Source organism: Halichoerus grypus, chromosome 12, assembly GCF_964656455.1.
Source record: "Halichoerus grypus chromosome 12, mHalGry1.hap1.1, whole genome shotgun sequence".
NCBI classification, from domain to species: Eukaryota; Metazoa; Chordata; class Mammalia; order Carnivora; family Phocidae; genus Halichoerus; species Halichoerus grypus.
Window position 1 is genome coordinate 25,480,511 of NC_135723.1, and position 27,197 is coordinate 25,507,707.

The window sequence follows — 27,197 nt, forward strand, 5'->3', positions numbered from 1 at the left end:
TCTTTCTTTGAATCTTAATAACCAACCTCTGCTAGCTTCAAATTTTTGTTATGCAGCTTCCTTCCCTCACTCAGCTCACATAAAATTAAAGAGAGTCAGGGTCTTGCTCTGGATTAGGCTTTGGTTTAAGAGAATGTTGTGGCTGGTTTGACCTCCTATCCAGACCACTAACATTTTCTCCATATTAGCAATAAGGCTATTTCGCTTTCTTGTCTTTCATGTGTTCACTGGAGTAGCACTTCTGATATCCTTCAAGAGCTTATCTTTTACTTTCACAACTTGGCTAACCATTTGGTGCAAGAGGCCTAGCTTTTGGCTTATCTCCACTTTGGACATGCCTTCCTCACTAAGCTTAATCATTTCTAGCTTTTGATTTAAAGTGAGAGATGTGCAGCTCTTTAACTTGAACATTTAGAGATCATTGTGATGTGGGAAACAAAGGCAGAAGAAAAATTATTAAATTTCCTTACTACTTACAGCCCATTGACAAGTCCTTGAAAAGGCAGAGTGACATTCTTCTAGGGACTCAGCTGCCTCGATCTTAAGACTATGCTAAGGGCAAAAGGCAATCTTAGCCCAACCCTCCAGGATCCTGTAAATCAACTTTAACTTATAAAAATACCTTTGGAAACTTTATCTCTGCCCCCCAAGATATATGTTGGCAATCATCCCCCAAGCATATGACCCACTGATACACATCGGAAGGGTCTCATGACTAAGGTTTTATTAGACGGTAATAAATGACCTTTTCCTAAGAATAGCTAGCCCCCTTAAGGTCCTGGAATCCTTGCTTCCAAAATTCCTTCGAGACTTACCCTATCCCTAACTCCCTCCCAACTTGAAAGTATATAATGGGCCATTCCTCATGACCCCGGTGCAGCTCCTTCTGCCCAAGGGTCCTGTTCCCGTGCTCTAATAAAACCACTTTTTTTTTTTTTTTTTGCACCGAAGACATCTCAAGAATGCTTTCTTGGCTATCGGCTTCGAACCCTAAGGTCTTTCCTACATCAGTTGTAGGGTGGATAAGCTGCCTAATTTCAATATTATTGTGTCTCAGAGAATAGGGAGGTCCAAGGAGAAGGAGAGAGAGATGAGGGGGAATGGCTGGTGGGCAGAGTAGTCAGTCACAGATCACCACAACAAATATAATAATGAAAAAGTTTGAAATATTGCCAGAATTACCAAAATGTAAAGAGACAAAGTGAACAAATGTTGTCAGAAAAGTGGCCCCGACAGACTTGCTGGAGACGGTCAAACCTTGAGAAACTTTCAAATTGTAAGCAAAATATACTGCAAAGCACAGTAAAGCAAAGTGCGATAAAGCAAGATACACCAGCATATAAATGTACACTTCTACAACAGTATTTTTTAAATGTAATAAAATATTCAGATTTTAATTGGATAGGATAAATAATCCTAGCATACAGCACCTTTTTCTTTGGCATTCTGCATGTGGGGCTTTTTATGCCAAACTTTCTTACGCTAACTCTAAGTACAATCATCTATTGTTTTCTCCAACGTAAGGCTTTTAATATGTTAAAGTAGAAACAGTTCACCACTGTTTTTGATATTCTAATGGAATGTCTTATTTGGCCATTTTTCTTTTTCAAAAAAGAAAACACCACAATCTACCCTGAAAAATATTTTCCATCACATATATGTGCTAGGTTTGGTTCCAATCTGATGAATTTAGAAAACATCAATGTCTTTCAAATAATCACTTGGCTTATGTGTCTCATATATTATTTGCTTTCTGAAGGGTGTAAAAATTAGACGGCTATTACTGTCCGTCTGAAGTAAATTAGGGCCTTTTTATTTCCTCTTTCTTTCGTGTGACTCTATTTACTTCTTAACTAGTGTGACAAATGTGGTTTCGAGTAAAAATTGTGCTATTTAATGAAAAATGTGTTGGCAGCCGCAGAGCTGAGAATCGCAAAATGTCACAGCGCACTTATTTTCCTGTCGATTTGGTGGAGTGGTAGTTAAGGAAAAAGTTGTAATCAACATAATAATGGGATGGTTAATGTTCTAGCAGAGTGGAATTTTACTTTGATCTACTGAAAAGAAACCCATCGAAAAGCAGCCATTTAATTACTATTCATGAAACAAGAGTTGTTAAACATCAAATTATTTTTTCTCCTACATTTCACCGTAAGCTAATCAAGATTTTGGAAACAATATAGATGAATGGAAAACCCCACTGTACAAAATGAACGGTAATTTAGATTTAAACAAGAGCTTGGAAATGGCAAAAAAAAAAAAAAAAAAAATAGAGCATGAGCAAAGACTAAATACCTGTATAACACTGAACAAATTTGGAGCTGTTGTCAGTAGCTTTGTTATTCACAGATTTGACTAAAGTAGCGTGTATTATGATCAGAAGATTATCATATGCTGCTGAGCTGGAAGCACAAAATGAGCTATGTTTCTTAATAGGATTTGATTATCTGTCCCATTAAAGCTATTGGTAATCTAAATTTATTATGTTTGCAACATTTGGGTAGAAAAACACATGATGTTAGTGTGCCCCCGTGTGGCTGTAGACTGGTCAGTAAGCATGTCAGAAAAGGCTGACAAAGAAAGAGGGTCATAACTGGTTAGATTATCAATTGAATACTTGCTGCATCCAGGCAGAGGGTGGCGTCTCCTATTTTTAAAGTTATTCTGAGAGGATTCACAATTGCTTCTATAGTTCTTATGAATATTTTACTTTTAGTAGTTACTCCTGCTAACTAGCACATCCGTCTCTGATTCTGAAGTCGTGTCACTTCGGAAAAACACGTATCTCTACAAGAAAGATTTCTTTTTTCTCATGTATGTAGCGTGTGATTAAGTCAAGCCTGATGGATCTGTGCAAGTATTTGCAACTATAGTTTGTGATTCAATAGGATAGTGAGTGGATCAAATAAGAAAACTTGTCTTAGGACGGGCCCATAGCCTGAAAGAAACTAGTTTGCCAATTTGTATGATGTACATGAAGACTGGTGTTCGTTTTTAAGTTCTGCGAACCAATAGGATCTGGGATATCTATAACGCATGCTGTAGACTTCACAGAATTTGAAACCCCTTTTCTATAGAGCTGCTTTTAGAGTCACCAACTTCAAGATTTTGACTCCAGGGTATTACCAATGAATACTCTTCTTCATTTAACTCTCTAGTCACTAGTCCCAAGATGGAAGGACGAAGACTGCTTCCTTGAGACACGTCAAACGAGAACCCTACCTGTACAGCGGGAAGGTTGAAATTTCCATTGAATTAGGTATTTGAGTTCTAACCGACTTTAATATTGCTGGTCTCAGGGCACCTTTCTTCTGGCTAAAGCATGGTTTTCCAGATTTTCCATTTTGTTACTTTCTTTAATTAGTTCAAAATACTGTGCGTCTAGGCCAACCTTTTTTGTTAAAAATTTAAAAAATGAAATCAGACATAGACTCACTTTTAAGGAGGGTGATCACTAAAGTCATAATGCAAACATCTATTTTCTCTACTAAAAATTTCTCTTTTTAATGAAAATGAATTGTTTAGCATAACAACTGTTGTGATTGTGAAGGAATTTTTAAAATTCCAATCATTGGGTTGGAAGGAATAGGTTTTGTTTTGTTTTCCTGTAATCCAAAGTAACCTCTAATTTTAGTTTGATCACTTAACATATTTTTTTAATTTCTCAGAGAATAGTATTTTATAAATATTGATACTTGTCAAATTTTTGCACATATTGAAATGAGTTACGTATTTTTAAAAGACAAATTGAACCATTTCTCCCCACCATTTACACCGAAAAGAGAAATCCTAAGGGTAAGACAAAGTCAAAATCCAAATAAAATAGTAATACTTCTCAAACTATCTTACTCCATTATGGAAAATTCTCTTCACACTGTTAGAGAAAAGCAGGTTAAGTAGAATGGGAAAAAATAAAAAGACAAAGCAAAAGATGAAATGATAGCATTTGTGATCTTAATTTAGAATCTCTGAGCATTGAATATCTCCTAGCAAAATGTTGGGTTTTTGTCATCTAGATATTGGTTCTTAGCCAGAAAATTTTATTGAATTCTTGAACTAAATGTTTTCTCTTTTTTCTGTCTTTGCTATCTTAGGCTCCTTAATAATTTATATTCTGCAAAGAAATTTCCAATTAATTTTTCTTACCATGACATTTTTATTGGATTATATTTGTTGATAATTCCTTTGTGTTTTTTGAAAGTAAAGCCAGAAGCACTCCAGTCAAGGCTATTTATTGAATAGTGATCATTCCTAAGTGTTTAGAATGGAAACGTTACAGAACCAGGAAGAAGTGACCCTGAGACATAGCTACCTAAACCCATCTAAGCTACAGATTGGCAAATTGCTTAATTTCTGTTTTCCTAATTTAGCTTGTAAAACACTAATTAGCTGTCTTTTCAGGGTAGTTATAAATCTCATCCACTGACCTACTATTCTGATCTATGTATCACCTTCTACTGGGATAGAGAGTAAACAATATTGAGACCTGCTTGAAAAGGATATGTTGTAAGTGGTACATACTTTAAAAAAGAGAGGTCATCTTTTCTGTTTGCAAATGACATCTTTTCTGTTTGTAAGGCACCAAATTAGCTTTTATAAAGTACGCTTGACCATTATCATGCAGTCGAACATTTAGAACGGACCCTATGGTACCAATAGAGAAGCTCAATGTTTCTCTTCTACAAAATCTCCTAATTATTAACTCTTACTTCCTACTTCTTAGTCACAAAACCAAAACATACTAAATGCGAAGAAACGGAATTATTTTTCTCTCTTGTGGTCTAAAATTATTGTCCCTCAACCATCAGTTGTAATAATGCTCCATGCCACGTTGGAGTAAAATGTGGGAAATGAGTACTCCATTAAGGACTGTTGTTCAGCCTGATCAGCCTTACCCTATATATTGACCGCACACAGTCCCATTTTCTACTAGGCTGGTACAAAAAAGATAGATTGTTAAAATCTCCAATTCTAAGGGTAAATTCAGCATGAATGACTTTTCTCCCTAAGAAAAATGTAGCAGATAAAATTGCATGCGTTTCTTTTGCATATGGAATTTCTCATCGACAAGTACATGTCTAGTGAACATTTCATTAACAACTTACTGATTGGAGGAATTGACCAATAATGAATAGTCGTTATAGTAAAGGCACACTTACGTATCAGTGAAAACAAATGTCTCTCAAAATGTGGCCAATGAAATAATACGGGATACCTTGCATTTTTCGTTGTTCTATGATTAGAAATAGATCACAATACAGAAATTTACTACCAAGCAAATTCACTGTCATTAATATGTACCGATACATTACCAAAATGTACGTTTTCAGACCTGAGGACACGAAAGACACCCCCCATCCTCAATGTCCCAGAGAAATTGAAACTTAACCAGATAGAGCTGACAATATAGTAAAATTTTTGTATGAAAACTTTTTGTTTTAGAACACTAAAACAGTTTTTAGTTTTAACAGAAACTAAACACATCGCACAACACCTTTCCTTCTGTATCTTGAGAAGTGTACATGAGCAAGAGTGGAAGAAAAAAAGGATTGATTAGAAAAGCCCACAGTCTTTTAGATTCTCTTTGATTATTATATCTGTAACTGCATCAAACACGAACTTGACATTCTGGGTATCTGTAGCACAGGTCATGTGGGAATAAATTTCCTTATCTTCTTTCTTTAAATTCAGGTCTAGAAACTGGTTTTTGATGTAGTTCCCTGCATCTTCAAATGTATTTGGTCCTTGTTAAAAAAAAAAAAAAAAAAGAAAAGAAAAGAAACGTTAATTGCATTTTAAAAGGAATAAAATTAGAAATATCACTAAGTTTTAGGATTTTACTTTGTGTGCTGCTATTTGATATACTCAGTGTTGAAAAATCAAGATGGCAATGGTCAGTTATCTGGGACTTATGCGATATTAAATTTGTGCTGGGAACTATGCATGCCCCACTGAGTGGGGGCTTCACTTGCCTCAAATACTCACAATACAGTAAAAATACTAACATTTATACATAAATGAGCAATGAAGTCTATATATATGACAAAGGCTGCTCATTTATCTGTGTACGTGGGTGTGTGTGTGTGTTTTAATATGAACTACAAGAAGAATGGCATTTGTAGATGAGTGGACTACAGAACGAGGTGGTGTTTGAGCTGGATCTTGACGGGGAGCTAGAAGAGAGAAGGAAGTAGTCTGAGTGAAGGCCAAAAAGTGGGAGTGAGAATGGCCTGTGTCACTAGACTTGAGGGTAGGGTTGAGAGTCAAATGTGCACTTTGGAGAGTCTAGTTGGATGGAAAGGACAGATTTTTGCAGAGGAATTGTAGCAAATCAAGTAGAATGGATGGTACGGGTCAGATTATGGACTATGTTGCTAACCAAACAAAGGAGTTGAGATGACATAGGTGAAACTAGAGAGAGCTGTTCTTGACTGATGCTTTAGTAGAGCTAAATGGAGAGTTGATGAAGGGTGGGCTCGGGAATGGTTAGCCTTGTAGCAGGACACACAATGGATCAACTGGGAAAAGGCAGAAATAAAATACAAATGCTAAGAAACACAAGGCAGCTAAAAGTGACCCATGTTGATGGGCTTTATAACAGAATATACTTTCAGGGAACCTAACGTAGGATAGGGCAGCAACATGAAAATTTTCCAAGGAGATACAATTTGTGTTCCTCACTTTATTGTAACTAGGAGAAAAATTCTGTGAGAGACCATCTTTACAACCATGTAACGTGGCTAAAGTCCAAAACACTAATAATACCAAATGCTGGCAAAGATGTGGAGCCACAGGAACTCAAAATGGTACAGCCACTTTGGAAGGCAGTTGGGCAGTTTCTTACAAAGCTAAACATAGTCTCACTGTACAGCCCAGCACATGTCTTCTAGATATTTGCACAAAAACTTACATGTACACAGAATCCTGAACATAGATGTTTATAGCAGCTTTATTCATAATTGCCAAAAATTGGAAGTAACTAAGATGTCTTTCGATAGGTGAAAGATTAAGCAAACTGGTTTTTGGAGTGAGTTATTATTTAGCAATAAAAGGAAATGGACTATCAACCCATGAAAAGACATGGAGGAAATTTAAATGCATATAGTTTTTATAATGGAAAGTGAAAGCCATCTGTCAGAAAATGCCATATATTGTATGATTACAGCTCTGTGACATTCTGGAAAGGGCACAACTGTAAAAAAGATCAGAGGTTGCCACAAGTTGGATGGGAGGGGTAAAGCATAGATTTATAGTGGAACACAGATGAATTTTATGGCAGTGGAACTATTCTGTATGTTATTATAATGGTAGGGACGTGACATGAATTTGCAAAGCACACAGAACTGCATGACACAGAGTGCCCCTAATAAACTATGGACTTTAGTCATAACGCATCAATACCTGTTAGTCAATTGTCACAAATATACCACATCAATGCAAAATGTGAATAGTAAGGGAAATGGGAAGCTGACCAGAGAGGGAGGAGGTGAGAACTCTGCCTTTTCCATTCATTTGTCCTGTAAACGAAAAACTGCTCTAAGAAATAAAGCCTATTAGTTAGAAGAAAATATACAGAGCTTTATTGAGTCTATATTTAGTTTGTAAAAATCAACATGGAATCATGATTATATTTAATCACATGATAAATGTGTTAACACATAATTAATATTTACAAAGCTAGAAGAAAGAGAAGCACTAGTTTTAGATTAGCATAAATAGCTACTATGACAGAATGCCATGCTTCTAGTAACATCTGGGCTACCCATGAAACAAAGTGGTGGAATTGGGCTTCTATTTGTGCTTTTTTAAATTAATTTTTATTTTTTTAGAAGATTTTATTTCTTTGAGAGAGCAAGAGTGCACATGAGTGGGGGGGGAGGGGCAGAGGGAGAGGGAGAAGCAGATCCCCCACCGAGCAGGGGGCCTGACGAGGGGCTCCATCCCAGGACCTAGAGATCATGACCTGAGCCAAAGGCAGATGCTTAACCGACTGAGCCACCCAGGCACCCCTATTTGTCGTTTCATTCATAAGTATTTCCATCTTACACATAGTTTCATTAACAGAGCATGTAGCTATATTAAAAAAAAAAGTGTCTCTGAAGGAAAAAAAACCCACTTATAGAACCTGACATTTATAGTCATTAACAGGATCAGCACTAACATTCTAGGAGCTAGGAAAACTGGAAAATGAAAACTGGAAAGAGAAAATGTCACTATTCTCAAAAATCATTCAAACTGTCCCTCAGGAAACTTAATTCAGACTTTGAGAAACAACTGCATTATAAAGTTTCATCAGGAGATACATAAAAAGTGCCAATTTGGGGGGGATGCTGGGTGGTGCAGTCAGCTGGGCCTCTGACTCTTGGTTTCAGCTCAGGTCATGCTCTCTGGATCTTGAGATTGGGCCCTGCGTCAGACTCCCCACTCAGCGCAGAGTCTGCTTAGGACTCTCTCTGCTCCTCCTGCTTGTTCTCTCCTCTCTCTCGAATAAAATTAATCTTTAAAAAAAATGCCAATTTGTAATATATTATATTGTTTATGATGTTTAAGATAACACAGTTTGCGGTGTTGTTTAATACATAGATTAGCAACGCTGGTCCATCTAACCTCCCATTTATTCATTAGAGCTCTTCTTTAATGCCGACAGTGTAGAGAGGCATTTCCTATTTAGCTGCAAGACTTCTTCCAGTTTGGATCATACATGTGACTCAAGCAATTATCATAAGCCTCAACTTCATAAATGTTACCTGTCAAGATGAAGACAGGAAAATAGAGGTCCATATAAGAGTTTTGTATGGAATTAAAAAAGTATCTTACCAGTGTATTCCGGAAAGCAGACACTAAGATGCACTTTCGTTACTTTTTCTTGAGAAAGATCTTTTTTATTGAGAAACAGGACAATGGAGGTGGTTGCAAAGTACTTGTGATTATAGATGCTGTTGAACAGGTGAAGGCTCTCGTGCATTCTGTTCTGTTAGGGATAAAGATGGGCATGTGTAGGATTATTATTGGCAAAATATTAACATTGGGCATTATAAGCAAGGATCTAGAAGTAACATCTATGTTTGGAGGATCTTCCCTGAGTTGGGGAATGTGGTAGTCATGTTGGGAAGAACTGATGCTTGGTTTTTTGTTTGTTTCTTTTACCCTGGCTTTATTTTCCTTTGAGACTTACCACTTCCTCGTCTTCCACCAGGACCATGTCGTAGGCACTGAGTGCTGCACAAAATATAATACATGTAACACCTTCAAAGCAGTGAATCCACTTCTTTCTCTCAGATCTTTGTCCTCCTACATCGAACATTCTTTAAAAAAAGAAAAACAGGATAACAAGTCTCAGAAATACCCACCGAAAGTTACATTAATATTAACATTTAGAACTATAAACGAACGCTCTCATATCTTCAAAAGATAGTCTTTTGTTTTCATTGATTATAAAATATTTTATTTGACCAATTTGCAGCTCAAGGACTACAGAAAAAAAAGGTCATCTTTTTTTCTTTATTTTTTTTTTGTATCCATGCATGCTAGATAAAATCGCATACTGACTTTGAGGGACTGGGCAATTTTTTTTTTTTTTTAAAGATTTTATTTATTTATTTGAGAGAGAGAAAGAGAGAGAGAGCATGAGAGGGAGGAGGGTCAGAGGGAGAAGCAGACTCCCTGCTGAGCAGGGAGCCCGATGTGGGACTCGATCCAGGGACTCCAGGATCATGACCTGAGCCGAAGGCAGTCACCCAACCAACTGAGCCACCCAGGCGCCCCAGGGACTGGGCAGTTTTTAGCAGTTTACAGTTTTAGTAAGAAGTTTACTAGACTTGAGAGATTTTTGATCAAAGTCTATGCAGAGTGTGGGAGTGTCACATCGCTACGTTGCACACCTAAAACTAATAGGACACTGCTTGTGAACTGTACAGCAGCTAAAATTAAAAAAAGTCTATGCATAGTCTTAAATGAACAGAACCTACAAAAAGATTGGAAGCTAACATAGTTCTAATACTATGATTCTTGCTTCTTCTCTTAGTTCTTCCTACATTCATTCATTCATTCATTCAATTATTGTTTGCATTTTTTGTGCGAGACACTGTGTTAGGCCTACCAACAGAAAGATGAAAAGATATGGTCACTATCTTCAAAGAGCCTGTTGTCTCGGAGAGAGAAAACCAGTATGTTATTATAGGATTATATGATAAATAATCTTTTATTTTAAAGATTGTATTTATTTGAGAGAGAGAGGGAGAGAGAGAAAGCGAGGGGAGGGGCAGAGGGAGAGGGAATCTCAAGCAGACTCCTTGCGCAGTGCAGAGTCTGACAGGGGGCTCGATCCCATGACCCTGAGATCATGACCCCAGCTGAAATCAACCGTCGGACACTTAACTGACTGAGCCATCCCGGTGCCCAGCACTATATAATGAGTATCCTAATACACAAGGTAAAATGTGAGCCCAGAGGAAAACCTAAATCAGCCTGAGTCATCTTGGAACTTCCTCAGAGGAGGTGTTTGAAAATGTGGCTCTCCCCCAGTGCTAGTATTTTGGGAAATGTCCCCATCATGGACCTAGTAACTCAGTAAAGAAACGAGGAGCTATTCTTTTTTTTTTTTTTTTAAAGAATTTATTTATTTATTTGACAGAGAGAGACACAGCAAAGAGAGGGAACACAGCAGGGGGAGTGGGAGAGGGAGAAGCAGGCTTCCCGCTAAGCAAGGAGCCTGATGCAGGGCTCGATCCCAGCACCCTGGGATCATGACCTGAGCCGAAGGCAGACGCTTAATGGCTGAGCCACCCAGGCGCCCCACAAGGAGCTATTCTTAAGACCTTCCTTTCCCTTACCCTCCATATAACACCCATGCAAAATGCAGTTCCCAATTCATCCACTTCTCTCCAAGGCCCCTTCTCTTGTCCCAGCCACCAACATTTCTCAGCACGGCCACGGCCAGAGTTCTGCAACTTCCTGCAGGCTTCTCAGCCATAGGACAACACACAGGCTGTCTGATGACCCCTAAAGCTCTGGAGATTTTGGTTCCTGCTTACTTTTCCCAGCTTAATTCATACCACTTTCTTCTTTAATACAGTTGAGATCACAAGGCTACTCTAGAAACTCCTTTAGTATAAACCTAACTTTTTGCTGCTTCAGGACTTTGGCACAGCCCGTCTCCTTCCCAGGTGACATGATTCCTTTCTTCATGACATGACCCTGCCTCATTCTCACCTCGCAGGTCTTACAGTCAGTGTCTCCTCCACAAGAAAGCCGCCTTCAGCCTCCATGTGAATTGTGTCTCTCCCCATCTCCATTTACTTTCTCTCACATCATTTTCTTTCCTATAAAGCATTGCTTTATAGGATAGTGTTAATGGGACCGGGGTGTGGGGGGGTTGATATCAAGTGCACATGTCAGTTATCAAGGAAAGAGAGAACACGGCATGTCTGGGATAAGCACAGAATTTACATTTTCAGGAACGTGAAAACTTAGCTAAAACCATCGAGATAAATGGCCTGATAATTATTCATTTATTCAATGAATATTTATTGATTATGCCAGGCATTAGAGATTCAACCTCAAGAAGTTTCTAATCTATGTGGGGGTGGTGGTGGCCGTGGTGGTGGGGCGTGTGTGTGTGTGTGTGTGTGTGTGTTTGTGTGTGTGTTTGTGAACAGACTTAGGACATAGATAGAGGGAGTGTAGGGGTGGGCCATAATTTGAACTAAACTAACTGGAAACTGCTAATTAAAAATTTAAGCAGTTGAAGGATTAAGCCAAGCAAATGTCTGGGGAAACGTTCCAGGTAGAGGCAGTGGAGGAACCAGGAAGAGCAAAGGATTTGAGCAGACAAGAGTAAACCTGACATGTTAGCCCTGAAATAGATTAACTGGGTCTTTTGTATTACACAAGAAGATGACATTTCTATTGCAATCAGTGGGGGAGCTATGGGAGATTTGGGGGCAGGGAATTAACATTGTTTGTTTGCTTGTTGTTATGTTAGGTCACTTTGATCTGAGTCCATAAGATAGATTTGATAAGGAAGAGACTAGAGGCAGAAAAAGAAATTATGGGGCTTTCATAATAGTTTAACCACAACATGTTAATTACTGAGAAACATCCAAGCTGTACAGAGATTTCAAAGGCAATAACTGTACCTGGGGTAATAAATGCCAATCAGCTGACTTGTTGAAGATAATCAAAAGTAGAATACATTGTAGAGTACATTCTACTTACTTTACACTTGATGTGTGAGCCAGGCAGAGAACAGACATATAGAACTGAGTTCCTCAAATCTACACATACATACACACACACACACACACACACACACACACACACACACAAACACCAACCAATGCAAAAAGATTTCAGTAGTAGATTGAAAGAAGAGATGCTCACAATATTCAAGATAATGTTGAAGAGTTCAGTAGTTGGGTGCTTTGGAAATTTAAATCCAGTGTCAATAAACACTATTATAGATGTTGCTAATACCAAACCTTCTGCAATATCAGACTTGTAATATAAACGGAGGAAGAGGACAAAATTTTGACTTCATGTTTATATTATGTGTAAACCAACCAACACATTTAATTTTTAAAAATGAGTCAACACTCGTATGGAAACAAAGATAATTAATATGCAGTCAGACCTTTAAATTTTAGTCAAATAATTTGTTGATCTATAAAAGTAGTCTTTTTTCAGAATTTGAAAAATCATTTTATCTATAGTTTTGTTGAAATTATAAAATGTAGTACACATGGAAATAATTTAGATCATGACTTTTATTGCCCCCTTCCCACCAATTGTAATGTCTTAATCTTTTTTTTTTTTTTAAAGTTTATTTATTTATTTATTTGAGAGAGACAGAATGCGAGAGAGCAAGCACATGAGAGGGGGGAGAGTCAGAGGGAGAAGCAGACTCCCTGCCGAGCAGGGAGCCCGATGCGGGACTCGATCCAGGGACTCCAGGATCATGACCTGAGCCGAAGGCAGTCGCTTAACCAACTGAGCCACCCAGGCGCCCTGTAATGTCTTAATCTTAATTTAACATGCCTAATGAGAGTTTATTTGCCAGGCATGTGAGCAATCTACAACAATTGACTCAAATTTTAAACTATAATAAACTCATAAGGTAGGTACAATTATTATTTCTATTTTTCATATGAAATGTTAAAGCAACTAGCCCACGGCTTATTAATTCAAGTCATATTTGTGGAGGCTATTATGTACCAGGCACCATGACAGGTTCTGTGGGTATGATCGTGAAGCTTTGTTGTGAAGCTCATCAAGTGTAAATTTATTTATTTAGACCAGAGTTCCTCAGTTAATACCTAGTGTCCACAGTTAGCTTTAAAACTCTTAAACTCTTACCAGTGGGCTGGAATTACCTTCGCTGTAGTCTGTCCTTTTTCCCTTAGGGTCAGACAGTAGGTCTATATGTTGTCAAACTGGGCAAAAATGTAAAATTCTCCCCTTCCCAGGTGTTTTGTTCCATGATTTTAATGGTGATAGTACAGACTGTCAGGATTCTAGGTGTTGTGTATATTCTCCATTTGGTCATAGACAAATATATGATGGATCATTTGTTGGCAAAGAAATGTGATACTGTGATTGAACAAAAATACATTAACTTGTGGATTTTGGCGTGTTGAGGATTGAATATGCATCAGTAGGTTTAAGCTCCTGGTAAGCTTTTCAAACTAAAACCACCTGCTGTGTCTCCACCCACTAGATTTGGATATGTAAGTATCTCCATAATTCTTGTTTTCTCTTTTGTTCTAGTCCTCTCTTCAGGGTTTGCTTCCATCATGGGCATCCCACAATGGAGAGTGAACAGAATGAGGAGAAAAGTTGCTGGATGAATAGAATGTCTGTGCTGAGAGAGCCTGATAATGAATTTCTACAGTAGAAATGATATTGCTGTAGGAACCAAACTCCAGGACACCTTGGTTAAGTTTTCTCCACCAGATAAATGGGACGTGGGTTTGTCTAACTAACATTTCTTTTTGAGTCTTTTTTTCTTTGCTTTTATGGCCAACTAAATAAGCTATCTCCATCTATCTGATGATTTCTTTTTTTTTAATTACTTTTATATTTTCAATTAGATTATATTCAAAACTTACAAATCTGAGGATATTCTACTAGTAGAACTGCTCAGATTCCTGGCACAGTGATCAAATATTTTATCTCAAAGAGGATAACCTTATTGCTCTCATGTTAATAGTTTTTAAATCAGAAAAAAAATTGCAGGGAGTCCCTTGCAATGAAAACAGTAATAAGAATTATCAAGATATGGATATCACCAATTTATGAACTCTGGGGGGAATTTAAACTCCCCAGGAAAAGGGAAAAACAGAAACTTCATGTACTTTCTATGTTTTTCTTTTCTACAATGTAATGATCTCAAATGACTTTCCCAAGAAATAGAATGTTTGAAAAATCTTTTGAGATGAAATTCAGAGCAAGCCCAGCAAGCTCGCTGGCTCTCTCCTGATGTTTTCTGATCATTCAGCTTCTTCACAGCCTACTGTTGACATTAACACCTTTGTGTAAGGGTAGCTATTCTCCTCTTCAGGTAAATATATACAATTCTTGAGGTGTATAATGTGTAACATGACCCTTAGACCACTGTTCTTTTAATGTATCATGCAGCCTTCAGTAAACGTGTTTTAATAGGCTTAGCTTTCTCCTGAGGAAGGGAAGACAAAGATTTGTCCTCTGAGGGTTTTGTCATATTGATAAAAATGGCTTTCGAAAGTCTTAGATGGCATGCTAATTACCTTCTCATTTTATGACTCATTTGATCAACACTGGTGCGTGTCTATGTGCACGTGCTCAGGTTGATGTTAGAGACAAAGGTCCAGGGAGCATAGAACATGCCATCTGCCATTACAGAATTTAAATGTTCATTAGCAAATCAGAACAACAGCTGGAGTTTTGCTTTCATACTGAGTCTACTGGATATTATGTTAGCTCTAAGAAGTTACGTGTTGTTTTGCTGCTATTGTAGTAATTTCTTTTCATACGTCTCTCCTCACTTTTAGCTCTTCCTCTAAATTTTAACTTGCGACTTACTTTAGAGGTGTAAAGCATTAAAGCCTATTGAAACAATTTAGAGATTCCCAAAGTAGAAGCCTTTACTTAAATTATTGAATAAGAAGTATCTATCTAAAAAATATATGTAAGGATATATGAGTACAGAAATATATCAGAATAGGGGTGCCTGGGTGGCTCAGTCGTTAAGCGTCTGCCTTTGGCTCAGGTCATGATCCCAGGGTCCTGGGATTGAGTCCCTCATCGGGCTCCCTGCTCAGCAGGAAGCCTGCTTCTCCCTCTCTCACTCCCCCTGCTTGTGTTCCCTCTCTCGCTGTGTCTCTCTCTGTCAAATAAATAAAATCTTAAAAAATAAAAGAAGTATATCAGAATATACATGAATGTGAATACATGTATATTCCATCATGACCATTTTGTGAAAAACAGAAGGAGAAATCCAAGAAAAACATGCATTCTCGCTGACTGAACATTTGGATTGGTCAAATCTACAGGAACAATTAATGAGATAAACTTACATGTGATACAGATTGAGTCCCCTTGATTCCCTGAGGAGTGAAAGTAACCAGAGTCTTCACGATAGTGAATGGAACGTGCAGTTCTCATTTTTGTGTGAAGAAGTTTTGTTTTACTTATTTATTTGTTTGGTAATACATATTTCCTTATTAAGTCTGATATTTCAGTTAGAATTCTTAAATTAAAAAAAAAAAAAAGGTTTAAAATGCCTGAGCTGTACAATACAGCTAAAAATCCACAGGCAAGGCTTTTAAGTGACCGTTGAACATTGATTATTTGTTAAACTACCTATAACATTAACATAGGGCAAGTCATCAAGATTTTATGGCTTTATATTCAGCAATTGAGTTGTGTAGTCTATTTTAAACAACTGGGGAAGCTGTTGAGTTTTATGGCTTTATGTCAAACAGCTGGCTAAATATTTAACCACACCAGATTATTCACACTTAATATTAGAATAGATTATAATGAAGTAATCTGTACTTTGTAGTGCTTACAAAATTATTACATAATCTAGGATAGCCAAAAATTACTAATGCTACTGCAGCTAATTTGTTAGAAGTCTTTGCTCTTCTTCTAATTATATGACTTCTCTTGGAAAAAAAAAAATCACAATTTCTGACATCTATATATTTGACCACAGAAAAAGCAGACCTAATCTGAGTTGGAATTTATTTTAAATTATTATGTTGAGTGGAGTTGTTCCAAGATAATTGGTTGTATCAGAATTGGCATAACTTCTTAAGATGGCCATATAAATCTGTGTCATCACTATACACACATAACAAAGTGGCCTAACCAAGTCTTTCCCTTGTGCCAAGTTCTGAAAATAGATCAGGGTAAATATTTTCAGACAAAAGAGATATGCACAGAGATCATTCTAGATCCCTCAATTGCTTGTGATTAAAAAACGGAATCAAAAGGACTTATAACCATAAAAAAGTCAGGTCTCTAAATGCTCATAGTTGTTAATAACATGATGTACTTTCTACCAATGTGTGTGTGTCTGCTCGGAACTTAAAATGCCCACTAGATAATCCTCTAATTATTGAATAACATAATTCATAAAATCATTAAAATATATTACTAGAATAAATTAGACATGTTATAAAGCTTACTGTTTGGATAATATTGACCATGAACATACCTGAAACAAATAGATAGTTATATATGAGTTATTGCTCTGTGAGATTTAATAGACAATGACAATGCTAATTTGGGATCTAGCAGCTGGGTAGACAATCAGACTCACTCCTAAGCTTATACCCCCACAAAAAGGAACCCAGTGCACATGATCAATTTAAAATTCAAGAAAATTATAATTTATGTCATATCATAGATCCACTCAAACGTTGTTGAGAATAGTTATGTTGAACTTACAAAACCTAAAGCTCCACATTGTAATAGCTGTTGACTTCTCTTCTTTGACTTCCACATAGTTTTATGTCCTTTCAGTTCTCTCTTTAATTGTGGAACAATTAGGAAGAAAGCGACTTCTCTATAATTGTTTGATAAAATCTTGTAAATCTTTAAGTTCTTTGTCCTGAGGAATTATTTTATAACAAATAAAAGAGCTCACACTTGTGTTTTCCATTAACATAGTACTTTCACATCTGTAAAAATAATTTCTTTTATGTTTGACTGTTGGAGTTCTGGTTTGATAAGAACTCTAAGGTAATTTCCATTAAATTAGGTGATACAGGAAGATGATACAGTATATTGGCAGAGAGAATTTTTCATTTTGATGTTCCTGTTTAAAATTCTAGAGTTCTCTAATTTAATATGCAAATTAAATCTTTAGTTTTAAATAATCATAGGATGATGTATGCTATGTGAATACAAATCAATGCTAATGCAATATATTTTAATACCTGGGCACTTACTGAAATGAAGTCGGAAGGTATCTTATTTTTATACTTTCTGTTTTGAAATACTACCAAATTTTACACTACAAAAGCCTGTGTGCATTTTTAGATAATCCTATTCAACCCTTCAAAAAAAAAAGTTATTTAACTGTGGGAATTTATTAAGGGATTAATATATCTCAGTTGCTGTGATCAAACTTAAAAATGTAATTAAGTGATTTTAAATAGTTCCTTAAGAAAGAAGAGTTGCCTTTTTTATATTTTGTAGTAAAACCTAAATATTTTCAAAATTTCATTGTTTAAATATTTGTGTTTAGAGAAACTCCCTGCATTTGAGTAATTAATATTCTCCGTTTCTTTATAGAAGATGCCTTTTGTTAACAGACCCTCTTGAGCGGGAGGAAATACAGAACCTATTAAAAGAGTTAAAAACCTGTTTTAATGAATGGCAAAGAGGTAGTGGTTGTGTAGTATAGAGAATGTTATGTCAAAAGAAGTCCTAACTTGCCTTTACAATCCAGTTCACAAACACCTTCCATTTTCTGCACTGATGCTGTCATAGAGGATCTAACAGGACCTTTCCTGCTCCTTCGTAAGGGCCAGCGAGATATGAAAGCAGCGTAGGCACTCACCTACCTGCAGGACTCAGACAGTCTCACAAACCACAGAACTGCAAAAGGACAGGAAGATGATGATGCACCAATGGGAGTTTAGAGGTATAATCTGAAGAGGCCTATTATGAGGTCATATATCTTTAAAATGATGTTTTATTTTTTAAAAATTAATGCAAATACTGTATTCTACTCAGAATATAATTTTTAAAATTTTCTGACTATTATTTGGTACTGAGAGAAATAGATGTTCCAGGAAATGAATGTGACTTTCTGAGGTTTTGGGTGCTCATTGGTAGTCGTCACGTCCCTTGGATTCAGAAGCACAGACGTGCGAAGGTACCAAGCCGTCAACTCAGAGACAGCTCCCCAGCAGGCTGTCGTTTTCTTCCCTGTTCCCTCTTCTCTCTGAAGGGAGTCACGGAGGACCAACAACATTGGAAGGAGCATTTACTCAGTGGAAGAAAGAACGGTTTCTGCTCCAATTTACCTCGTAGCGCACAGAGATATGCAGTGTAAGAAGTGTGGTCTTGGAAGTTAGAAAGATGTGTTCTATTCACATCTCTAGCACTTCTATGTATGATCGTGGGGAAATCTTTTACCTCATTTTAGCCTTCATTTTTTTTTTTTTCACTCTTTGTCCAACATAAGGGCAGCATTGCTCAGTTCAACATGTTACAAGGGGTGTGTACAAATAGGGTCCATACAGTGATTGGCATGGCACATTTATTCATCCGGCAAGAACTGACTGTAAGCCTACTCTGTGATAGCCACCATGATAATCACATGAGATGGTACCGTGAAGACGTGGCCCCTACCCTCCGGGAGCTCAGAGCATATGAGACAGAAACAGAAACCAAAGAGCAAACAAATAAAGAAGTCGATTTCACATATTAGTAAGGATTTTTTTTTTTTTTTTTAAAGGACAAAATAGTGTGATATTTCAATCCTTGAAGGCAGGCTCACATTGGTATGGCAAGTGAGAGCTGTTTGTGTTTCTTCCTGGTACCGCCCTTAGTGACCTCACATTGCTAGGTTGCAATTAGCCATTGTTGAGTATTGGTATTTTTATACCAAGGGAAGCTGCAGGGGCCACACATCGGGCTTTCCTTCTCCCCCGTCCCAGAGAGCCTACTGATATGTTTACCAGCACACTATTGGGTATAGTAGTGACAAGTATATGCAGGGATGGCAAACAGAATGATCAAGCCTCCATGAGGAGACAGCATCTCATTTCGGAACTCAATGATAACAAGGAGCCAGTCCTTGCAGAGATCCAGGGTCAGAGCATTTTAGGCAAAGAGAACAGCAAGTACAAAGGCCCTGGGTTTGGAATGTTCAAGGAACAGATACATACAGCAGATAATTTATGATAGTGACTATTTCAGAGAAGATACTAAATTGGTGTTGCCTAGACTGACTGGAGTTGTAAACTTCTAGGTATTCAATATGTGATAGTAATTTTCATAACTGGTTCATGATCCAGTCTAAACTCTAGAAAATTCCATTAACTTGTGTAATGCTTTGACGGGCTTAGGAGGGGCAAACGGTCCAAGCAATTGGACTTGGATTCCCATAGGAAAACCTTAGAAACTGGATCGAAAACAAGGAGTCTGGAGAAAGTAGTTGCCAAAGAGGAATTGTACGGCAGCCATGACAGGACTGAAGACAAACTGCTTACATCTGCCAAGAGTAGATGTCGACCTAAATCTTGGCAGTCTCTTTATCCTGGTTTGATCTTTGACTCATCTGTCAGAAAATTCACTATTTGTGGACCTGAAATTCAGCTGTAAATTTTGAAGAGCTTTCTTTGATATTAACTTGGAAATATACTGGCTATCTATATGACATCTATTCTAGTTAGATATTCTGTCTCACCAATGTTAATAATAAATTTTTTTTTTGTTTTTAAGATTATATTTATTTATTTGACAGAGAGAGAGATAGCGACAGCAGGAACACAAGCAGGGGCAGTGGGAGAGGGAGAAGCAGGCTTCCCTCTGAGCAGGGAGCCCGATGCGGGGCTCGATCCCAGGACCCTGGGATCACGACCTGAGCCGAAGGCAGACGCTTAACTACTGAGCCACCCAGGTGCCCCAATAATAAAAAAATTTTTAAAGCTTTTATCCCACTGAAGTAAGTTTTGCTTCACAAATGGATACAGATAATTCATGTCACTTCTGTTCGGTGTTTCTACTTTTAAAAAATATTCCCAGTTTGCATACATGAATGAGTTTATTAATTGCATTTTTAATTAATTTTTTCATTTATTAAGTGGTACATCTGGAACCTGGTTTTGATGTTTAATAGTCCATCTTATCCACAATCCGCAGGGAGAGGCACTTAAGTGTCGTGACATTTTATAACAACTACGGTTTGGATTTCCATTTCTTGGTATAGTAGATGAGTGGTTTTGCAATAGCATTTCTAGAAAGGTCTTGATAATGTGATGGCAATAAAAATAGTGGACTCATTTTCATACCCAAACCATGCTTATAAAATAGGTCTTGTTATTTCAGTAAATAGCATCACATTCAAATAGTTCTCTCAATTATTTGCATTTTTTAAATTAAGGAAATGAATAAGAATATTTCAGGCAAATGGGAGATTGGACGGCAAAGGACATACTATCTATAGCACCTGTTACTTAAATTTTATTTAAATATATTTTTTCTTTTTCTCTGTCTTCTTTTTTTTCAAAGTAGGATATCAGTTTCTAGAGGAAAATGAAATCAAGCACTCACCTAGTTAAGACAAGGCATGTTTCTTGGAGGGAGGGATGGAGCTTAGGATGAAGGGTAGGTGTAGGGTCACAGGAAGGCAGTAAGAGCACGTGGTAGTGAAAGCGAACCAGGCCTGGGAAGGATGCCCAAGCGCTCACTTGGCTCGAATCTGGGTTAGACCTTTCTCTGTGAAAAAATATTGAATATTTTTGTTGATGGTTAGAAAAGACATGGTGCATACCTGAAATGCAAATCTTTAAAGGAGAATTGAGTTTCAATGATTCCGGTTGTTTTCACTCGAGAATGTAGCACATCTTGCTCATTTGGGACATATCCAGGAGCTGTGATTCTGTCGACATCATTCAGATAGCTAATAAAACAACAAAAATAGCATATATTTTTTAAATTTATGTTTGAACAGACCAGGATTCGGTACAAATGAAGCTTTACTTCAAGGTCCATTAAAATTACTAAGCTCCAGACTGGTGCTTTTTAAATTCCGCTCATCAGAGCTTGGTGGCTGGTTGAGGCCGAGGGCTAAGTGTGGTGCACAGCTGACCCATGGAGGCCTCTTATACCGATTGCTAGAGTGATGCTGCCTTAGCCTGTGTTTTATGAGGTGTATGTAACAGAATTGATGGTGTATGGATATATTTCAGAGAAAAGTTCTATTTTTGGGTTTTGATCATCCAAAAAAAAATGCTATCATGTAATGCTAGGCACTAGACTATCCTAAAAATGCTGTGGTTTGAATTTAGGCACTTTGAATTTTAAGAGAGTAATTGGTTGCAATAATGTTGTTCTCCACAGATTGTCTAGCTTAGGGCTCTGGACCATTTGTGTTAAGTGCCATGATTATATACAGTTAATGAAGTTAAAAAAAGAAAACAACAAAAAACTTTTGACTTTCTTGCTGGTTCACAATGGAACTAACTCATGACATTGGTGACCCATCCAGGGGACAGAAGGCTGAACTTAGACATTACACCCACTCCTACTACTCTTCTCTTCCACCCATGTGTCAGTGTCCTTAACTCTTTCCTGGAGAACATATTTAAAAACCCTACCGTTACCAAGCTGAATTCTGCCCTCTTTTTGCCCACAGGATCTAGGGGTCCTGAGAAGGAGGAACAGGTCTGAGTAAACTGTGTGCTCTATTAGAGTCTGTTAGATGAGAGGAAAGGAACTGCTCTTTGCCTCCTTCTTGAAACCAGATCATGTCTTTAAACTAAAAGTATTTCATTGCTTTCAAAACATTTGACAACCACTCTTCTAGACTTTCAATACTAAGGCTTCAGTGGCTTAGCAATATGGCTATTTCTGTGAAAATGCTAAATAGAGATAGTAAAAGTCTGGTAAGGTTTCTATGACAAAATTGGCCATTATATTAAATGAAGTTTACATTATGTAGCTAAACAGGAAGATCGTGACGGGTATACATCCATCCCGACAGAATTCAAGGGGTAGAATCCAGCTAAATATTACACATTATTCAAAAGTTGAATTTTTCAGGGACTTAGTTGAAGAGTTGTTACGTGTTAGCACCTCACACAATGCCTTAAACAGCAAAACTATGTTGTCATTTTTTAAAAAAATAAATTCAACATCAATATGGATAATTTATTCTTGGAGGATCTTTCTGCTTTTGAGCCGAAACAAACGGAGTGAATGCCCCAAAGGGATTTTGGCCAAATGACAAATAGGCGATCATAGTTCAGAAACACATGTATGTGTGATGTGAAAATTTATCACCATGCTTGATTCTAAAAAAGCTGAATTTTTCTTAAAAGCAAGAGACAAATCAAGATACAGATCTATCAGAAGAAAATATTAGAAGATTTTTCCAGTTTATCTGTTTTCTATTTTGTAAAGTCAGGCCCTTTGTGAATTCCCTACTGACTAAGTCTTCACATAGGGTAAAGTCTACTTTTGGTCAGGTGGTTTAGGCGGGAACAACAACAACAAAAGCAAACTTGTCAACATAGCGGTTAAATTCATTTTAATGATAGCTAAGTGAATACTTTGGTAAAGACACATTTAATGTACTTTCTTTTTTTTTTTTTTTAAAGATTTTATTTATTTATTTGACAGAGAGAGACACAGTGAGAGGGGGAACACAAGCAGGGGGAGTGGGAGAGGGAGAAGCAGGCTTCCCGCTGAGCAGGGAGCCCGATGCGGGGCTCGATCCCAGGACCCTGGGATCATGACCTGAGCTGAAGGCAGACGCTTAACGACTGAGCCACCCAGGCACCCTTTAATGTACTTTCATTTGCGTATACAAATGATTTCAAGCAAAGCAGAAGCATTAGCAGAGTGACAAATTTGCATTTAAGATGCCTGCTTTTAATAAGTACAAGATTTGAGTGCTCAGGCCTGTGGTCTAGAACTTAAGCCATAAGTCCAAAATACATATAGCTCAAATCGTTAAAAAATAAATATATAAATAAATAAACCTGATTCTTTTTCTAATCATGTAAAAATAGTATTTTTTTTTCCTGTTAGTCTTTGTTAAATCTTAAGGCTTGTAGAATTTAAATAGCACATTAGATGGCCTCGATCAGTAAACCATGAAGTATTAATAACAAAATCTTTCCCATGTTTGTCACTGTCATGCCCTTTTTCTTTCCGTTTGCTAGTGCTGATGAAGGCAGTTTGGTGTCCTGTTGCCACGGACATGACCTTCCCTGCTCTGATTAGGACTCACCTCTTTGTTAGCTTAAACTTGAAGGGGCCATAGGGTTTTTTTTTTTCTTTCTTTTTTTTTTTTTTTTAAGATTTATTTACTTGAGAGAGAGTGAGAGAACGCGTGTGCATGCACACCTGCGTGGGGGTGGGGGCAGGGTGAGTGGCGGTGGGGAGTAAGGGGGAGGGGCAGAGGCAGAGGCAGAGGGCGAGTGAGTCCTGAGCAGACTCCTTCTTAGCACGGAGCCTGACCTGGGCGGGTCTCACAATCCTGAGATCTCGCCCTGACCCCGGAGATCTGGACCTGAGCCGAAAGCAAGAGTCAGAAGGTCAACCGACTGCACCATGCAGGCGCCCTGAAGAGGCTCTAGGTTTGAAAAAATAATAAATATCCTATTTTGACTGAAAAAAGAAAAAAAGGAAAAAGGGAAAAAGGTAGAGAGAGGGAGAGGAGAAAGAAAAACGGAGGGAGGGAGCGAGGGAAAGAGGCCATTGCGGTGTATCGTACATGTGAAATAGACATGGGTTTGGTACCTCTCTGATACTGTATTTAGTTTTAAAATGTGAATGTGATGCAGTATTTGAAAAAAAGCGTTAATTTTTGGAAGAAAGCAATGGCCGTTCAGCTATTTTTCTTTGTGTTTTACTTAATCTTTCTTTTAAGGGCCTCTAGGGGCAGAAAATGATAATATTTAAATTTGGAGGTGTTTTTAACAATGAAAATTTTCTTAGATATGGAGGTGGGAGTAAAGGTGGAGGAGTGGATCAGATTTCTTGTTCTACTGCTTTGTAAATTAGTCAGGGTATTTAAAACCATTATAATATGGGCAACATTCACAAAATGGGTACAAATGTGTAATTGCATTTAACCTGAACAGAGAAATGCTTTTAATATGAATCTATAATGTGATAGTTCCACTGTAAATTTTATATTTTGTGTGCCAAAACAGAAAAACTGAAACTAAAGTTTAGAAAGATTAGAAAATAAAATGTCATTTCATCTACCCATTTTAACAATACAATATGTAAAATGTTTTTGCTAATAAAGAGCAAAGTGTTTGGTAAACATAATGATAGTATAATTGCAAACACACTTAGAATATTTGAATGGAAAAATAAAGCTAATTGCTAATGTATATCTAAAACTAAATCTATTAAGCACAGCTATTGAAGGGGTTCAGGACAGCACATCCCCCCGTACCCCAGAATGTGCCACTTTGTCATGTGGATTATTTTGAGCTGAAGCCACCTGAGACCCTGGAGGCTCAAGAGAACATTTGCCCCTCCCTCAACTACATAGAAGAATCTTAACTGAGAGTCGTTGCCCTCAGTTTAGCAGAGATACATTTTATCTGAGTGACCCATCTGTGTGGCAGGGCAAACATCTAATTACCAAACATCTGCTCTTCTGATTGCTCTGTGAAACACATTCCTTTCCTCTCAAGTCCCAGACCACTACCCCCTTCTCTTTAGTTCAGAATAACATATATACCTCATTTCACCTGACTTTGAAATTTCCACGTCCATGTAGATTCCCTATAGGTATGCCTATTACATTTTATTTTCTCCTGTTAACCTGTCTCATGTCAATATGATTATTAGGCCAGCTAAAAGGACCTTGGAGGGGACAGGAATTCTTTGTCCCCAACACTATCTTGTGCTCGTTTCGGCAGCACATATGCCAACACCATTAAACTCTCACTTCTTCCCTAGAATTTTGTTAAACAACGTTTTAGGAGACTATTCCACAATTCAATTTCTTATTGTGACTGCCCTTATCAATGATTTATATAGAAAAGCAGTGTTTTCTATACTACAGAGAGTTCTGTTAGTATTAAGATGTGGCTAGGTGCTGGGACACATAAAATAATTCTTTGAGTTTGTGTAATCACATGATGATATGCATTCTCTACTCCACCAAAGAGACTTTGGTGGACTTTCCTCCAAGGGCTTTAGAATTTAAAATGAACATGAGTGAGTAATCACAGAAGACTGTTGTTGTTATTAGTTTTTCCTAAAATTTATATGGTTTGTTTTCTCTCTATAATCCTTCTGACCATCATGATCAGAAGTCTGAAGTATCATGCAAGTTTCATTGTTCTGTCTTCATACAATCTTTCATTTGTTTCATTTTTACTGTATATATATTTTTTAAAGTATTACTAACATGTTCTGTTGGGAGTTCATCAAAAGGACTGTATTTATACCTTTTTAGACATTGCTGTGCATGTCTAAATATAATTAATATAGAATAATTAAATTATATTTGCATACATGTGCACACACAGCACAGGTTAAAAATTGCTTACTAAAATAGAAATTTAAAATAATTTTGATAATGAAATTATTCAGACTGTCATAACCTCCTAACTTCCTTATGGCTGATAATTGCCAACTGGATGATAGTAGCTGTGAAAATTATATAATCTCTCTCAAGACTCAAACAGAATCCCACAATACACAAATGTTTTGGAAATCATTATTTTCCTTCTAGAATTCAGCATCCTAATCATCGAACCAAAGGAGCGAAAGAATGTGTCATTAATAAAATTATTTTGGAAGATGATTTCAGCAATAGGACTAGAAATGAAATGAATAGCCCAAAACCTCAGCATGATGTCAACAATCTGCGTTAATGTTGAGCACAGTGCACAGTGATTAATTCCTTTCAACTGGGAGAAAATATTTGCAAAATAGGGGTCTCAGGCAAATAGTTTCAAAATTAATTATTTTAAATGCTCCTTTGCTTAGATTTTTAAATCTCATGATGTCACCTTGATCTTTATTTCTCTTCAATTACTTTTTATTTTAGTCTAACAAAATGTGAAGCTGTTTGCATTCCTCATTGGTGATTACAAAAGCAGAGTTTGAAGAATTAGAATTCCTAATATAAAATGTTTCAACTATAATTGTTGTCAAACGCATTCACTTACTAAGCTGCTGAGTCGTTGAGGTGATACTCAGATGCCCTTTCAAAGCAGGCCTGAACTCCAGGGTCCCTCCAGAGTCGTTTTATTACCTCGGCCAGTTTGGGTGTCATGCCGCCATCTTGCAGAGTGTTCGCCATCGCACAGAGTTGTTGTTGGTCTTCCTAGAACAATGTTTTTGTGACAATGATAAAAATGTGTTGTTATTTGGAATCACGTAACTTTTTTTTAATAGAGCACTTTCATTTTATTATTTTTATCTTATTCTTTTAGGTAATAATTTTGTTGAACATCTATTCAGTGTATCTTAAGGTCAATGGAATCTTAAGTGTCCTTATAATGGCTGGGTGAAGAGTTCTCTGTTGCAAAAACTATGTATCGTTATATGGTGAAATTAGGATATTTTGGAATATATCATTAACTTCTGAATATGGTGTCAAAGGGATTAATAATATTTCAATGTAAATCCATTGAGATCTCAGTCAAAATTCAAGGAGAAAATATAGTGTCTTTTACAAATGAATCCAAAACTAGGAGGCTAATTTGCGAAACCAAGAAAGACAATGAGCATCAGAAGAAGAGTCAGACTTAGACTACTTTGTGCAGTGTGAGGTGGCTCCCAGTGAAGAACGGCCAATGAGAACTTGCTGTTTTTCTGATACAATTCAATTTATTATGTTAAAATACTAATAATAGTTTATTTCACCATTTTATTAAAAATCTGTTCTTTGCATTAAAAATGAAAGTATGTCTCTCATTGTCAAAAAGAGGCCCTGTTAAGACTAAAAATCTTATTACATCTGTCTTCACATTCAGTTTTTATTGCTAACCCAAATTGAT

At 37.1% G+C, this 27,197-nt stretch overlaps 1 protein-coding gene across 1 annotated transcript in view; it reads right to left on the reverse strand.

The window, feature by feature from the left end:
• Positions 1 to 5,553: 5,553 nt before the first annotated feature.
• The window catches only part of GNAT3 (G protein subunit alpha transducin 3), a 53,486-nt gene continuing 31,842 nt past the window's right edge, over positions 5,554 to 27,197 (reverse strand). Inside the window, exons 4-8 of the mRNA XM_036087129.2 lie at positions 26,364 to 26,521; positions 20,990 to 21,118; positions 9,176 to 9,305; positions 8,818 to 8,971; positions 5,554 to 5,744 (exon numbers count right to left, since the gene is read on the reverse strand). Coding sequence (XP_035943022.2) covers positions 5,554 to 5,744; positions 8,818 to 8,971; positions 9,176 to 9,305; positions 20,990 to 21,118; positions 26,364 to 26,521 — 762 coding nt within the window. The remainder of the gene's footprint in view (positions 5,745 to 8,817; positions 8,972 to 9,175; positions 9,306 to 20,989; positions 21,119 to 26,363; positions 26,522 to 27,197) is intronic.